This window comes from Sphaerodactylus townsendi, linkage group LG09, assembly GCF_021028975.2.
Source record: "Sphaerodactylus townsendi isolate TG3544 linkage group LG09, MPM_Stown_v2.3, whole genome shotgun sequence".
In the NCBI taxonomy this organism is placed as follows: Eukaryota; Metazoa; Chordata; class Lepidosauria; order Squamata; family Sphaerodactylidae; genus Sphaerodactylus; species Sphaerodactylus townsendi.
The window spans coordinates 67,232,261-67,247,029 of NC_059433.1; the positions used below are offsets into that span (position 1 = coordinate 67,232,261).

Below are 14,769 nucleotides of genomic sequence, written 5' to 3' on the forward strand. Positions count from 1 at the left end.
GTAGCAGAGTGCTGGACAAGATGGACTCTGGTCTGATCCGGCAGGCTCTTTCTTATGTTCTTAGAGCTTTGACTGCAGGACTGCAGCTTACCACTCTGCACTACAGAGCCATTTATATATACTTTGCTGGTTGCAGTTTCTCCAACATTTTGTCATGTTTATATGACTTACAGCCTCATTTGGACACCCGGTACAGGTGAGCCTGGGGTGCCAGAGGTGGGCCATGCCACCTCTAATGAACTTCCCTGATGGCATGGGGAAGGGAGAAACTCAAAAACCCTCCTCACTGTTGAGACTCCCGCAATGAAGCTCTATGCACTTAAACCACCAAAAAGTACAGGGCTGAGGCAATGGTGCAACTGGCACCAAACCTGGGGTGGAAGTCAAGAAACACCGTTCCCACGAGGAAAAAAAGTAAAAAGGAGAAAAAATGAAATTGCCCAAAACTTTTTTTGATTTGTTAGACAATCTTCAATTGAAAGACATCAGGAGAGAAAAATGGGGTAGAAGTCGAGACTACACCATTTTTTCTAATAGGTGTAGAATAGTTTAAAGAATAGATATGGTGTTGGCAACCAAACAATTTTTATTCAAAACACAGGATATTTCAAATTTACCAAGGCTGGTCTCTGATCATAATCCCATAAAGTGGACAATAGCAGTAACACCGCAATTAAATTTCTGGAAACGAAAAGATTGGCTATTAGACAACCCAAAAATAATTTATGAATGTAAAGAGCCCCTAGGGGATGGGGCGGTCTAAAAATCTGAAAAATAAATAAATAAATAAATAAATAAAATTGAAAGAATATTTCCATTTTAATGATGATTTGGTAAAGATGTAAATATAATATGGGATGCGCATAAAGCCTACATGAGGGGAATAATTAGACATGAAGAGATTAAGGTAGGGAAAATCAGAAAAAAGGAGCAAGAACTATTAACAAAGGAACTTACCTTGCTGGAACAGGAAGAGGAGGATCACCCTAAAAATAAACAAATAAGAAACAGAATTAAAATTCTTAAAAATACCATTCATGGAAAATGGCAGGAAGAGGCAATAGGCAAATTAAGAAGATATAAGCAAAGGAACTTTTACAATGCAAAAAAATATAGGTAAATGGGTCACAATGCAACTAAGATGCAAAAAGGAACAGAGGACAGTAACTAAGGCCATTTCCACACGGCCACGCTGGGGGTTGGGTCGGTGTACATGACGTCGACCCAACCCCGCCCAAGACCGTTCGCATGAATGGTCCCGGTTGTGACAGGAACGGTCCCAGTTGCCTCCGCACAGGCTGCACCGTCCCCCAAACACCGTACCATGTCCTCCGGCCTCTGGCATGTCACACAGGCCAGGTAACACGCCCCCTTGCCCTGCGCGAAAGCTCGGAAGTTGCAGGGCAGGGAGCGTGTCCCCTGGCCTGTGCAACACGCTGGAGGCCAGAGGACACGTTACGGCATTTGGGAAAGGGGAGGGGGAATGGCGCCTTCCAGCTGCTGCCGTTCGCACGGCAGTGGCTGGAAGCCGCTGTTTCCCAAAAATCTCGCTTGGGAAGCAAGGTTGGGAAACAGCGGCTTCACACCGCTAGGGAGGCATGAGGGCGGCGCAGCTGTGATGCAGCTGCGCCCCCCATGCGAACAGCTCCCTAGGTAAGGCGTTTTTGCCATCCCCAGGGCGCTGTAAAAGGCCCGTGCGGAAAGGGCCTAAGTTAAAAGAAGGAGATCAGTTGATAACAACACCTCTACAAATACAAAAAAACTTATAGAGTATTATTCAAAAATATATAAATAAACAAAATCAAAGGATGCAACCCTTGAATAATATATTGATGATATAAAAAGTGAAATAGGACAGGATCATTTAGAGTGCTTAAATAGGCCAATCACTTCAGAAGGGATTCAACAAGCAATAAATGGAGGAAAAACCAATAAATCTCCTAGACCAGATGAATTTATAGCTAAATATTATAAAAGTCTACAAGAAACATTAATATCAACACTGAAGCAAGTATGTAACAACATTCTAATTTCCGCAAAAATACCAGAATCATGGAACCAAGCTATAATTACACTGAACATCTAAAGAAACTGATATTTGAAAGTTAATCTTGACTGGACCTCATTTAATATTAATTATCCACTTTCTCCTTAGGATGAAGATAGGAAATACATGTTTACCAGACCAATTCAATGCTTTCTACTGCTGAAGGGGTCACAAGAATGATTGTACAAATTGGCAGTTGAAGCATGCTCTAGATCAAAAGATCATGATCTAGATGGGAAGGAAACATGATAAAGCTCATTTTGTTCTTTTATAAAATTAGAACATAATTTTAAACCAGGAAGAACTAGTGATGAAGGAAAGAATTATTGGCTCACTTAGATGTACAATGAAAAAGGATGACTTCTCACAAACATATTCTGAAGAGGAAGAGATAGGAAGATGATGCATTGTTTGGTCAGTCACAATAATCCAGAATCTTCTAGACACACATGATGAAGCTACATGTGGGTCAGGAAAGGGAAGAGACTAGAAAATGCTAAGAATTGAAGAATGGGTGATGTTTATTAACTCCCGTAGAATCTCTAGGCAGTTACTTGGAAGATAGTAGACATTTGCATGGCCTGATTATTTGTATCCCCTTTTCCAAATGTGTGAAGTCAGGCTCTTTGGAAAAGTCCGAGCCTATCAAGGTGGGGGGGAAGGTGTACACTGCCATGACCCCAGGCATAACATGGCCCCCAATTTCAAAGTGGTGGGGCTCTGTCCTGTTCCTCTCCATTCCTCTCCAGGCTGCTCCAGGGCTTGCAACACCTCAACAGAGCACAAGACCGGGAGGTGGGAAAAGAGGGGCACATCAGGCATTCCCTGAAAAGCCATTAATGGTCACCAACTCCAAAACTCTTCTCCCCCTATATTTGGTATGCATCCAGGAATTCCCTCCCATCAAGTTCTTGTGTGCCCCAAAGCCTATCATGGCCCACCACTGTCAATAGGCAAGTGTGGAGAGTAAGAAGGTGATGACAAGGAGTCGGAAGGTCCTGCAGGTAGAAGAACGGAGGGTGACTTGGCCAGGGGAAGGAGGGAGGTCATTACATGGCCAGGGGGAGGTTACCTGGGGGGTCAATGTCTCCCGCTGCACAGAACTTGACATCTTTGAACATCTCCTCAGAAACCTTTAACTCCTCTTTGCTTGCCATAATCTTGCCCAATCCACACCCAGAGCTTCTGCCTTAACAAGGGTTGTGACTTCTCCCTGAGGCCCGGAGTCTCCCTCTTTCATCTCCTCACCACCTAACAGTAGCCTAATCCGGTGAATGGGGACCACACTGCCGAACAAGCCATCTTTTCCATGAAATGGAGCCTTCCCCACCTCCTGCCACCACCCCCTCTCTGCCCTACACCCGAGACACATGACCCCCTCCACCCCGCCCCACATGTGGCCCTGGTCCCTCTGTCAGATACCCTAGGTTTTCTGCTCCATGCAGCTGAATACGGTACCTTTCCTGAAGATAGTTTCAGAAGGTAGCTGTGCTGAGTGGAAGAAGGCAATTGGCCAGTGTCCTGTGCTGGAATGGCAGTGGACTCTCAGATGGACTTCTCCAGTCCCAACAGTGAGGAGCCAATTCCTCCAAGCTCAGCTCAAGTTGTATCAGAGATCGCTCTCTTAGCTTGTCATATGAGAAAACGTTCTTATCTTGGATGACAAGATAGACTTCAACGGAAGGAGGAGGATACTTTTGCACTGTCGGGTCTATGTCCTAAAAAGGCAGAGTTGGACTGGATTTGGTGGGAAATATTTCTTTATTTCAGAAAGCGTCTGCCTTTGCATTCCCGTGCTCAGTTACCTCCAACTGCATTGCCAGGTGAAGTAAAAGGGCCTCCAAAATGTCTGAAGCCTCCGATAGAAAATAAATCTTTATGAGAACCAATTATTTCTCATAAATAATCGGTCATCAGAATTCTATCAACAAATCTGGCAGCCATGGTCAGACTACGTTTCTGCTACTTAAAACCTCAAATAAGCAGGAACAGAATTAAAAGTTTCTTTTTTTTAATGTCACATAAGATAATTTATCAATCTTTTTTCTAAATGCAGCTATTGTAATAATATTATTCTTTCAGTATGTAACTGGACTAAATGAAATCTACCGTTCGCTATTTGGAAATAAGATCGTAGGAGTGGAACCCAAAGGGAGGGGGAGGAGGGGGGAACGATGGGCGAGGGGGGGTAACAAGGGGAAGGGATAAGAGGGGAAGTGTTGTGGGTACCTTTAATTTTTTTTGTTTAGTTAGACCAAAGTGTTGGTACGAGAAATTTATTTGGAGTAATTACCTGCGTGCATATTTAATGTGAAGAAACAAACAATTATGTATAAGAGACTTCCGCCTCTTACTTATTATTTGCTTCTGTATAAGAGACTTCCGCCTCTTACTTATTATTTTTTAAAAATGCAATAAAATATCATTAAAATATCATTAAAATATCATTAAAAAAATAAAATAAATCTTGAAAAAAGTTGGAGAGTAGGGTGGTCAGCTCCAGGTGGGGAAGTTTGTGGAGATTTGGGATGGCGACTGCGGAGGGTGGGATTTGGGGTGGCAAGGCAGCCCAGCAGAGCATCTTACGACAGAGCAGGGTCGGAGCAAGGGAGAATGACGCCTGGGGCGTGAGCACATCCTGCACCACTGCTGGGGCGCTGCCCGTCCCAGCCACACCCCAGAACACCCGCTATGCCCCCAGAATGTCCTGGCTACACCCCTTCTGAGTTGTGCACCCAAGGCGTCATGCACCACCCCGCCCCCTTGGCACTACATCACTGCTGTAGAGTTCACTGTCCAAAGCAGCCATTTTGTCAGGAGAACTCATCTCTGCAGCTGGGAGATCAGTTGTCATGGCAGCATTGTGACGGCTTTTGTTCTTGATACTGGCCAAAGCCGAGATAAAAAATAAGGAAAACTTTGGGTTTTCGTCAGTCTGCTTTAAACCATGTTTTCTTCTTCTCAGTTTCGCTTCACCCCAATAACAACTGGAGCCATGATTCTTCCTCTTTCGGCATTGTTTCTCATGTTTATTTCCCTCGTAGTTACATACAAGATAATGAATAAGTGATATACATCATAACTTTAAATTGCAATATATGTACTCAATACAAGCAAATCTGCAGAGCTGTTTTTAAAAGCAAAGCCTTTGGCAATAAATTTGAACATAGAGAAAAAGAAAGTCTGTACTGGATCATTTCTTCATCCATAATTCACAGTTTAAGCAAAATAAAGTGGGAAAGTGGATCATTTCAGATTTCAAATTAGGACAGTTTATCAATGAGCCCTCATACATACAAAAAATTTCTCAATTAAGAAGAAAAAGAGTTTGGATTTATATCCCCCCTTTCTCTCCTGTAGGAGACTCAAAGGGGCTTACAATCTCCTTGCCCTTCCCCCCTCACAACATAAGAACATAAGAACATAAGAACAAGCCAGCTGGATCAGACCAAAGTCCATCTAGTCCAGCTCTCTGCTACTCGCAGTGGCCCACCAGGTGCCTTTGGGAGCTCACATGTAGGATGTGAATGCAATGGCCTTCTGCGGCTGTTGCTCCCGATCACCTGGTCTGTTAAGGCATTTGCAATCTCAGATCAAGGAGGATCAAGATTGGTAGCCATAAATCGACTTCTCCTCCATACATCTGTCCAAGCCCCTTTTAAAGCAAACAAACACCCTGTGAGGTGGGTGGGGCTGAGAGAGCTCCGCAAAGCTGTGACTAGCCCAAGGTCACCCAGCTGGCGTGCATGTGCATAGGAGTATAATTCTGTTTATATGGAAAATGAACATATTGTGGAGAAAAAGGAGTCACCCTGCCACCAGTTGTCAGTTTGCACTTGGACAAAGAAGATGAATAAGAGTTTATATTTATACCTTGATTTTCTCAACCATAAGGAGTCTCAAAATGGCTTACAAACTCCTTCCCTGTGAGGTAGGTGGGGCTGAGAGAGATTTGTGAGAACTGTGACTATGCAAGGTCACCCAGCAGGCTTCACATGGAGGAGTGGGGAAACAAATCCTGTTCACCAGTGAAGAGTCTGCTGCTGATGTACAGGAGTGGGGAGTCAAACCCAATTGTCCAGATTGGGGTCTACCTGCACTTAACTGCTACATCACACTGGCTCTCATAGCCATGTGAGCCACTCAAGGCAGGAGTATGAAGTAAGATCTGTCCCCTTTCCAAGACTTTTTATTATCTGCCTTTTGATACTTATCAAAATCATCACCCTTTCCCCCCTCCCCAAATTCTGACCTATTCCAGACTTTTACCCTCACCTCTTTCTAAATCCTAGGACTGTGAATTCACTGTGTGCTATGATAATTTGTGTCCTTGTATGTTTATTATTTTACCTCTTCTAATAATATTGTTAAATGTTTAGTCTGGATTCCTGTGGATTGATTGCAAAAACCCTCCTTTGAAAACTCTGGTGGAAAAAATCTTATAATGGTTGCCCACTTCTCATATAGCAATGCGTGTCCCTGCTAATTCCTCCACTCTAAAAGGGGCAGACCCCAGCATTTTGAGCAACACAATGACCTGTATTTGCCTACTCGTCTGTTCGTCAGTGAGAAGAAATAGAGCAATGGTGGATAAAGCTCAGGCACACCTGGTGTTCGGAGGGATTGACTAGTGTTATTTTTACATTGATATATATATCAATGATATATATTGAGAAATGATATATATTGAGAAATGAAAAGGTAAAGAAGATCTAAAGATATACAGGAGGGGGAAATCATAGGTAACAAAAATGATCCAGCAGGACAAGAAGCGGAAAGGGGTTGGCAACACTGAGGGGGGCAAGGGGGAAGGCAGGCAGAGCAGCGCGTGGCAGTGGGAGGGGTGAGGCTTGATAGGCTGGCTGTGGGCAGAGGGAAGGGGTCTGGAGCAAAGCTGTGCTCACTGGCAAATCTGTCCCTCTCTGGCGGCAAAAAAAATTGTAATCATGCTACAAGTGATCTTGCTTGCTGCAGAGAGATTGGAAAGGAAAAGTGTGGCTTGAAGAATTACATCCATACAAGAAATCTTGCTGTAACAGACATTTGGACCCATTGCATTGAAGACATCTTGTGCATTATGGGCCAAGATAAGAGGTGGCTGGCCTTTTCCGGCCTCTGTTCAGTGACACGGGATTTCAGGATTTCATGAGGTTCTTCAATATTAACCACAGCCTCACTGGCTTCCAAGATCTGATATGAATACTCTGTGTGTGTGTGTGCGCGCGCGCACATGCATGTATATCCTCATACACAAATTAGACCTGGGTTTCAGCTTCTTTCCCTCTGCAGTTTTCCTCATCCTTGAATATCCTCTGGAGGGCAACTTTCATCGAGAGCCTAGATCTGCTCTTCTTGTCTCTTCCCACTAAGAAATAGATTAAGGGGTTAACACTGCAGTTTAGAATTGTACATGCAAAAACAACCATCACCGGAATTACAATCTGATGTGCCTTGGATGAAACAGTAGGAATCACTGTGGAACTTAGTTCTGAATAACCAAGGTCTGCACTAAACATTAATTCCCCATCAAAGTCATCCAAAAGGTCATAGTATGTGAAGACAGTCAAATAATTCACAGGGAAACCAAAGATGAGAAAGAAGAAAAGCGCAAGGAAAATTGTCGTTAATAGTTTCCCCCGCTTATGTTGCTGGGATTTAAGGCAGATTTTGACAAACAAAATGACAGCAGAGAGAGCCATGAGTGGGGTACAAATGACAACATTCACAATAAATAGGAGCCATGTAAATTGCTTTACAAATATGAGAAGGATGTCTAATCCACTAAGTAGAAAGGAGAGGACCCACATGAAGACACACACCGTTCTGGACAGGTGTGGTCGCCGGTGGCATCGATGCCAAACTGGGAAGAGGACCGCCACGCACCTGTCAGCACTGATGGCCGTCAGGAGAAACTGGTCAGTGTTATAAAATAATGAGACCACATAAGCAAATATGTAATATTTCAGAGGAGAAACAGCTTCATGATAAAGGACTGCAATGATAAACTCATATACCACATATATACATTCCAAAATGCTGAGTATGAGGACCCCAATATCAGCAATTGCCAAGTTCAGGATGTAGGTTGTGAAAGGAGTCCTCTTCATGTGGAAGGCAAGAAGCCAGACGACGGTCCCATTCCCCACAATTCCAATGCAAGTTAGAAATAGGAGGATAGAGAAAACAATGAAAATTGGTATAAAAGGTTCTTGGATCTTTTGTGAGTCGCCTGTTGAGATATTAAAGTTATATTCAGTAATATTCATAACGTTTTGAGTCTTCATCCTCATAGAAATCAAATTTCAGTCTTTGAATTAACCACCACGGCTGCCAGGTCCGAAATTTTGTATTTTCTCATCTATCTGCTTTTTCTTGGATAAAACAGACATATGCCAATTCAGTTCATGCTGCAGGACTGAACATGGGACATTTCTAAACTTGTATCACCTGAGCCATGCATGAAACCCACACGACAGTCTGTTAATACGGATGTACCTTACTTAATATAAAACGACTACAGCTGTTTCATTATCAAGGTTTCCCATAAGGTGGATGAGCAGTGTTGCCTTTGAGACCCCTGAAAGAAAAAGAAAAGGCAAACTCATTCAAACTAGGCAACAATACCACACCAAAGTGTAAAGAACAACAGCAGCATGCAGTCTGCTATTGCATATTTTCAATGCCAGATGAAATATATGCATAATAATAATAAGAAGAGTTTGGATTTATATCCCCCCTTTCTCTCCTGTAGGAGACTCAAAGGGGCTGACAATCTCCTTGCCCTTCCCCCCTCACAACAAACACCCTGTGAGGCGGGTGGGTCTGAGAGAGCTCAGAAGAACTGTGACTAGCCCAAGGTCACCCAGCCGGCATGTGTGGGAGTGGACAGGCTAATCTGAATTCCCCAGATAAGCCTCCACAGCTCAGGCGGCAGAGCTGGGAATCAAACCCAGTTCCTGCAGATTAGATACACGAGCTCTTAACCTCCTACTCCAAACAAGCGCATAAAGGAATGGTTGTTTTCCCAGGACATTTTTAGCTAAGAGTCATTGCAAGGTAGACTGAGCAGAAACATATTTTTTTCTTAGTCAGTCCCTCTACGTCACCCATAATTATTGTTTCAGATCACATGCCATTCTTTTCTTCTTCATTTTCAGGAAACATTATCATACTTTTTTTTAATAAACAAATCCCTTTCTACCAAAGGTTAGCCATTTACCAACATGATATGAATAACTGAGGTGTGACCATAAGTTTGGACCACCTGAACCAAACTTCACCAAACCTGGGTGGTATCATCAGGAGAGTCTCCTGAAGATACCCTGAAAGTTTGATGCTGCTAGCTTAACAATTGCACCCCTGACAGCAGGCACCCTCCAAATTTCCCCAGATTCTCCTTTTAAATCCACTCCTTTGGTATGGCCTCTAAGGCATAGGTTTGCATTTCAAGTTGCTTGAAAACGGATCTTTTAAAACTTGGATTTTTGCTACCAAAGGGAGAATCTGAGGTCCCCAGTTTAAACATTGAAAGTGATGCTGTTTCGGGGTGGGGGATAATCTCCAATTTAGAGTCCACTGCTCTCAACCACTACACCAGGACAAGGAGACAGAACGTGTTGTGACGATAAAGAATCTATCGATTCAATTTACTTGATGGAGAAGCAAAATTGAAAAAAACAAATAAGAGAAATTCCAAACCCTCCTTGTAGTAAAGGTTGCCTTTCTAGAAGCCATGGACGAGAAGTGTGTGTGGGGCAAGATGCCAAGAAGAATTCACTAAGCATGCATTTCATGCAGAGGATAACCTACTTTCTTCTGATCCAAAGTTTTCCCAATTGAAGACAAGGAGCTTACGGTTCTTCTTCAGAACTTCAGGGTCACCGATGTCAGATGTCTTCTTGGGATTGCAGTGAATTTGTCCAGCTAGCATGGAGTGTCAAATGCAGTGCAGAAAATGCCCGAGAAGTAGTTTATATAGACCAGCAAGGGTGGGGCACGGGCCATATATGAGGAGGTCACTTCCTACCAGTCCATTAGCCAGATAGGCCATTAGCCATGGGAAAAGCTCCATTACTCTCCCCAGCTGCTTTTGCAGACTCCAAAGTGTGGAAGAAATTGTTTTGAAAAGATGGAGTCTCAAGAGCAACTCGCTCTGCATATTCCGGAAAACTTGTGGGGCCTCTAAGGCATAGGTTTGCATTCCAAGTTGCTTGAAAATGGATCTTGGATTTTTGCTACCAAAGGGAAATTATTTCACAGCATCCCTTTTATCGCATATCATCTTTAATCTTACATAATGTCAAAAAAACCTTTCCCCGGTGCTCATCCACTTAGCCTCCGGTTGGTGGAGCAGGCATTTTGTACTCTTTCTGATCATAACCATAATAAGACAATAACTAAGAAGATCCTATATAATGGATCTTCAATTATTGTGTAGTAGCATCAGTTATGGGAAACTATCAAGGATCTCAAAACAGATTAACTTGTAAGGATGGGTTGCTGGACACCAAGATCCACATAATTCATAATGTAATATTCCCCATGGCAAACCAGCATGGTTGGATCTGGGAAACCCAAGTTTGAATCTGCACTCTGCCGTGGAAGCTTTCTGGGTGACTTTGGGCCAGTCACACACTGGCAGCCTTGATCCCAGCAAGTATTTGGATGGGAGATTTCCATGGAATACTAGGGGTGTGACGGAGGGCTGGCAATTGCAACCCCCTCTGAATGTCTCTCTCCTTGAACACCTCTCTTGATTTAACCTGGGAGCTTCTTTCTGACTCCACACTTGTGCTGCTGTGGTGGGGGGGCAGATTAAAAAACCCCTTGGGATTATGCAGAAACAGAGGCCCTTTGCACACTGCGGGAAGGGCGCCCCTGCACCAGCAGGAATTCTGCCGGTGGAGGGGTGGGGGCCATTCGCACGGGAGCGTGCGAGCGGCCCCCGCAGAGGCCGGCGCGGGAGAGGCGGCTCCACATGGAGCCGCCGCTTCCCCGTTCCCCCCCCCCACTCACCTCGTCGCCTTCGTCGCTCTGCTGGACTCCTAAGACCCGCCCATGCTGCCCTCCGACCCCAGGGGTCGGAGGACAGCGAGGGAAGGTCCCAGCAGTCCAGTAGAGCAACGAAGGCGACGAGGTGAGTGGGAGAGGGATGGGAAAAACAGCGGGAACGTGCGGAATGGCAAAATCCACTTGCAAACAGTTGTGAAAGTGGTTTGAAAATGCATTATTTTGCATGTGCAGAGGCCGGCGCAGGAGAGGCGGTTCCACATGGAGCCTCTTCCCCGTCCCTCTCCCACTTACCTCGTCGCTGTCGTCGCCCTGCTGGCCTCCTAAGCCCCGCCCACGCTGCCCTCCGACCTCCAGGGGTCGGAGGACAGCGAGGGAGGGTCTTAGGAGGACAGCAGGGCGACGACGGCGACGAGGTAAGTGGGAGAGGGACGGGGAAACAGCGTGTTCCCGGCGGTGCTGTTCGCACCGCGCCGCCGGGAACACGCTGTTTACTCAAAAACTACCCTTTAAACGGGTGTTTTTGAGGGCGGCCTGACACCGCCCTGAGGGAGGGGAAGGGGAGCCAGGTCGGCGCTGCTGCGTTTCAGCAGCGCCGCCTGTGCGAACGGCGGCCTGGGGACGGCGTTTTTGCCGTCCCCAGGCAGCCGTTTTTGGCCCGTGCAGAAAGGGCCTATGTTTCATGTCATACAATACCCTGAGCCCATTTGAAGAGGGGCATCTCATAAATCAAATGAGTAAAGGAATAAAATAAATAATAAATCGTTCTTCTACTGTGAACCAACATGGTTCCCCCCTTGGAACTCAATAGGGGATTGCAAATGATCAACTTGAGAACCAACAGCTTTCTTTCTATTTTTCTGTGAAACGACATGACAAGAGAATTGGTAGCCAGGTATCTTATGCAACTGTTTATTTGCACTGGAGAAAATGGCATCAACAAGCTATTCGACAGGAAATTCTTAACATACAGCAGATGTTCAAGGAATGTGCAGTCCAGCATTTTATTAGTATTTTCTGGTTACTTGTTGTATATATTACAAAAGGAGTAAGAGGTGTGTAGCATATGAACCTTTCAGAAAAAGATTAAATGTGCAATTCCACACTTGCTTTCTTGGGAGAAAGCTCCACTGAACTTCACCAGCAAACACACATAGGATGTTTGCTGCTTAAATCAGGAAGGTAAAATCCTGCTTGATCAACATGCATAAAATTTGCTCTGTAGATACCAAGTCTATCTCTCTAATTTTCCTCAGGACTACAGCTACCTGGTTGTATGCTCAGAAAACTATATTTCCCAGGGTCTCAATGTGCAATGTAACCCACAAAGAGAAGGACCGAAATCTGGTTCTGATCAAGATGATGTTTCTAGGGGTGTTGATGAATGAATTGAAGTAGGAGTGTATGACTTGGTTGTGCTGGTGCTGAGAACAACTGCCAAAGAAGGGAATGCTAAAAGAATTCCTTCTTGTTTCTCTTGTTTTGCCTTGGTGAGAGGAAAAAATCTGGATCCTAGGAGTTTATGTTAAGGATAAAAGAGCATAATATTGTGTTAAGGCCTTCTTCTAGGTTGCAGATGTTATGCAATGATATCAGGAACTGTCTGGAGACAGAGAGTTCATTTAAAATCTTTGGTATAGAATATGTCATACCCCTACAGCTTTTCCTTATGTGGTCTAGAAATACAATGAAATCTTCCTGTGACCAAGCTTTTGGCCCTTGGAGTGGCATCACATCTGGGTTTCAAGTGTGGTTACTCTCAGTACAGCCTTCTTCTTCCTTGAAAACTTTCTGGAGGATCATCTTCATGTTCTCCTTACATCTAGACTTCCTTTGTCTCCCAACCAGAGTATAGATAGCTGGGTTTACACTGCTATTTAGACAGGCTAATAGTATTACACTGTATAATATGTATTCTGTAAAATGACTGAAATAGAAAATGTCGAAATAGAAAAGGATGAACATGGTATTTAATGGGAAAGCAAAGAAAAGGAAGAAGACCAGGGTGAGCAAGATGACGGTCAAAAGTTTCCTCCTCTGATGCTGTCGTGCTTTTAAACGGAGTTTAATGAACAGGGCCACAGTGGTAACAGTCATGATTGGAAGGCAAAGCAGCCCATTCACAATATATTGGAAATGTACCTCAATCCCAAAATATCCAGTAAATCTGAGAGTGTAGGTAACTGCAGTTAGCAGGAAGGAGAGGACCCAGATGAGTGCACAAACAACACTGGACAAACACGTTGGCTGGTGGCATTTATGCCAAAGTGGGAAGAAGACGGCCACACACCTGTCAATGCTGATAGCAGTCAGTAGAAATTGACTAGTGCTGTACGTTAATAAGAACAGGGCCATGAACAATGCGTAAGTAATGCGAAAACCATAATGAAATATCAACAAGAAATTAACAGCATGAAATGTAGCTGATACAAGGACCCCCAGATCAGCAACGGCCAAGTTCAGAATGTAGATGATAAAAGGATTCTTCTTAATGTGGAAGCCAAGAAGTCGGATGACAACTCCGTTCCCCACGGCTCCCGAAAGGCAGATGAGGACCAATATCAAGCGATAAAGAACGTTCACATTATTCTGGCTTTCATAATCAAAGGTATTATCATATTCGATGCTGTCATTTGGGAAAGAAGTATTATCAAGGTCGTTATCGTATTCCAGGACAGTATCCATAACGGAAAGGATCGTCAGGCTGATATTGGTTATGATGGTTAGTTTCTCTTTTCGGGATTTTTATCTTGACGCCTCGCCTTTACGCTTCTGTCAGGAGAAAGAACAATGCTTGATGAAATTCTTGTTTTATTGTCTCTATGTTTATCTCTCCCTATTAAGAAAGGAATGGTCCCAAATGCCATATCTCTGGATTTGCTTTTTGAGTTTTGTTTAACCACCTGTTCAAGTGTGAGATGCTAACTGCAAATGGTGTGTGCTTTTTATTATTTTTTGGTATTGAAGCCTAATAAAATATATATTTAAAAATGAAATTTTTGTTTTGGAAATGCATGGCTAAAGGTTTCAGTCTGGGGTTGCTGAAGTTTTAAAAACATAGTTCTTTATATATTTTGTACCTAATTCCTTTTCCTAATCTGAGGACGGGCTTAGAAAGAGGTTGAATACTTTTCTGATTCATGCATGAAATAAAATCATGCTGCATATCATAGAAATCTCACACTTTAGCTTTATGCACCCATTAATTTGACTATTCTATGTTATGTCAATTTTTTTTTGCCAAGCCTATTTGCCGAAGTGAATACCAAGAATGTAATGTTTAAAGTTTCATGGTTTTCTAACATCGTAAAATTCTCTGTAGGCTGCAATCAACATAACCACTATTAATCCCTTGAATGCTGTTTTTCTGTTTTGTTCTCCCCATATTGTTAACTGAGCCAATGCATAATATTTGCCATTTCAATAAATAGTTTCCACAAACTGTGACGCTACATGACCACCGCATGCATTGGCTCATATATGCCTTAATGGTAAAAAATGATAAATATAGTCTGTGCAATAACTTGGCTATTACTGACCTATGAGTAAAGGTCACATCGTAACATTTACTAAACCAGCGATGGCGAACCTATGGCACGGGTGCCAGAGGTGGCACTCAGAGCCCTCTCTGTGGGCACACACAGAGTTCATCATGTGGGGGGGAAATCACCCCCCCCCCCACATCTAGGTTGGCCTGTGCCACTGGGCTCGAT

At 43.7% G+C, this 14,769-nt stretch overlaps 2 protein-coding genes across 2 annotated transcripts; both read right to left on the bottom strand.

Moving 5' to 3' along the window:
- Positions 1–319: 319 nt before the first annotated feature.
- LOC125439462 (proto-oncogene Mas-like) lies at positions 320–8,331 on the bottom strand. Its single transcript, XM_048508564.1, has 4 exons — positions 7,577–8,331; positions 7,309–7,477; positions 958–986; positions 320–371 (listed from the first exon to the last, which is right to left on the bottom strand). The coding sequence occupies exons 1-4, from the start codon at positions 8,329–8,331 to the stop codon at positions 320–322; spliced, it is 1,005 nt and encodes a 334-aa protein (XP_048364521.1).
- A 4,468-nt stretch (positions 8,332–12,799) lies between these two features.
- Positions 12,800–13,741, bottom strand: LOC125439463 (proto-oncogene Mas-like). The gene has a single exon (XM_048508565.1). The coding sequence runs from the start codon at positions 13,739–13,741 to the stop codon at positions 12,800–12,802; it is 942 nt and encodes a 313-aa protein (XP_048364522.1).
- Positions 13,742–14,769: the final 1,028 nt, after the last annotated feature.

Bases quoted from the DNA above. Each gene is read 5' to 3' on its own strand.
- LOC125439462 (XM_048508564.1), bottom strand. From the start codon at position 8,331: ATGAAGACTCAAAACGTTATGAATATTACTGAATATAACTTTAATATC. The intron at 7,478-7,576 runs TGATGGGGAATT...GATTGTAATTCC, and splicing joins TATGACCTTTTGGATGACTT to GGTGATGGTTGTTTTTGCAT. The intron at 987-7,308 runs GTCTAATTTGTG...GTTTATTTTTAG, and splicing joins GGAAAGAAGCTGAAACCCAG to GGTGATCCTCCTCTTCCTGT.
- LOC125439463 (XM_048508565.1), bottom strand. From the start codon at position 13,741: ATGGATACTGTCCTGGAATACGATAACGACCTTGATAATACTTCTTTC.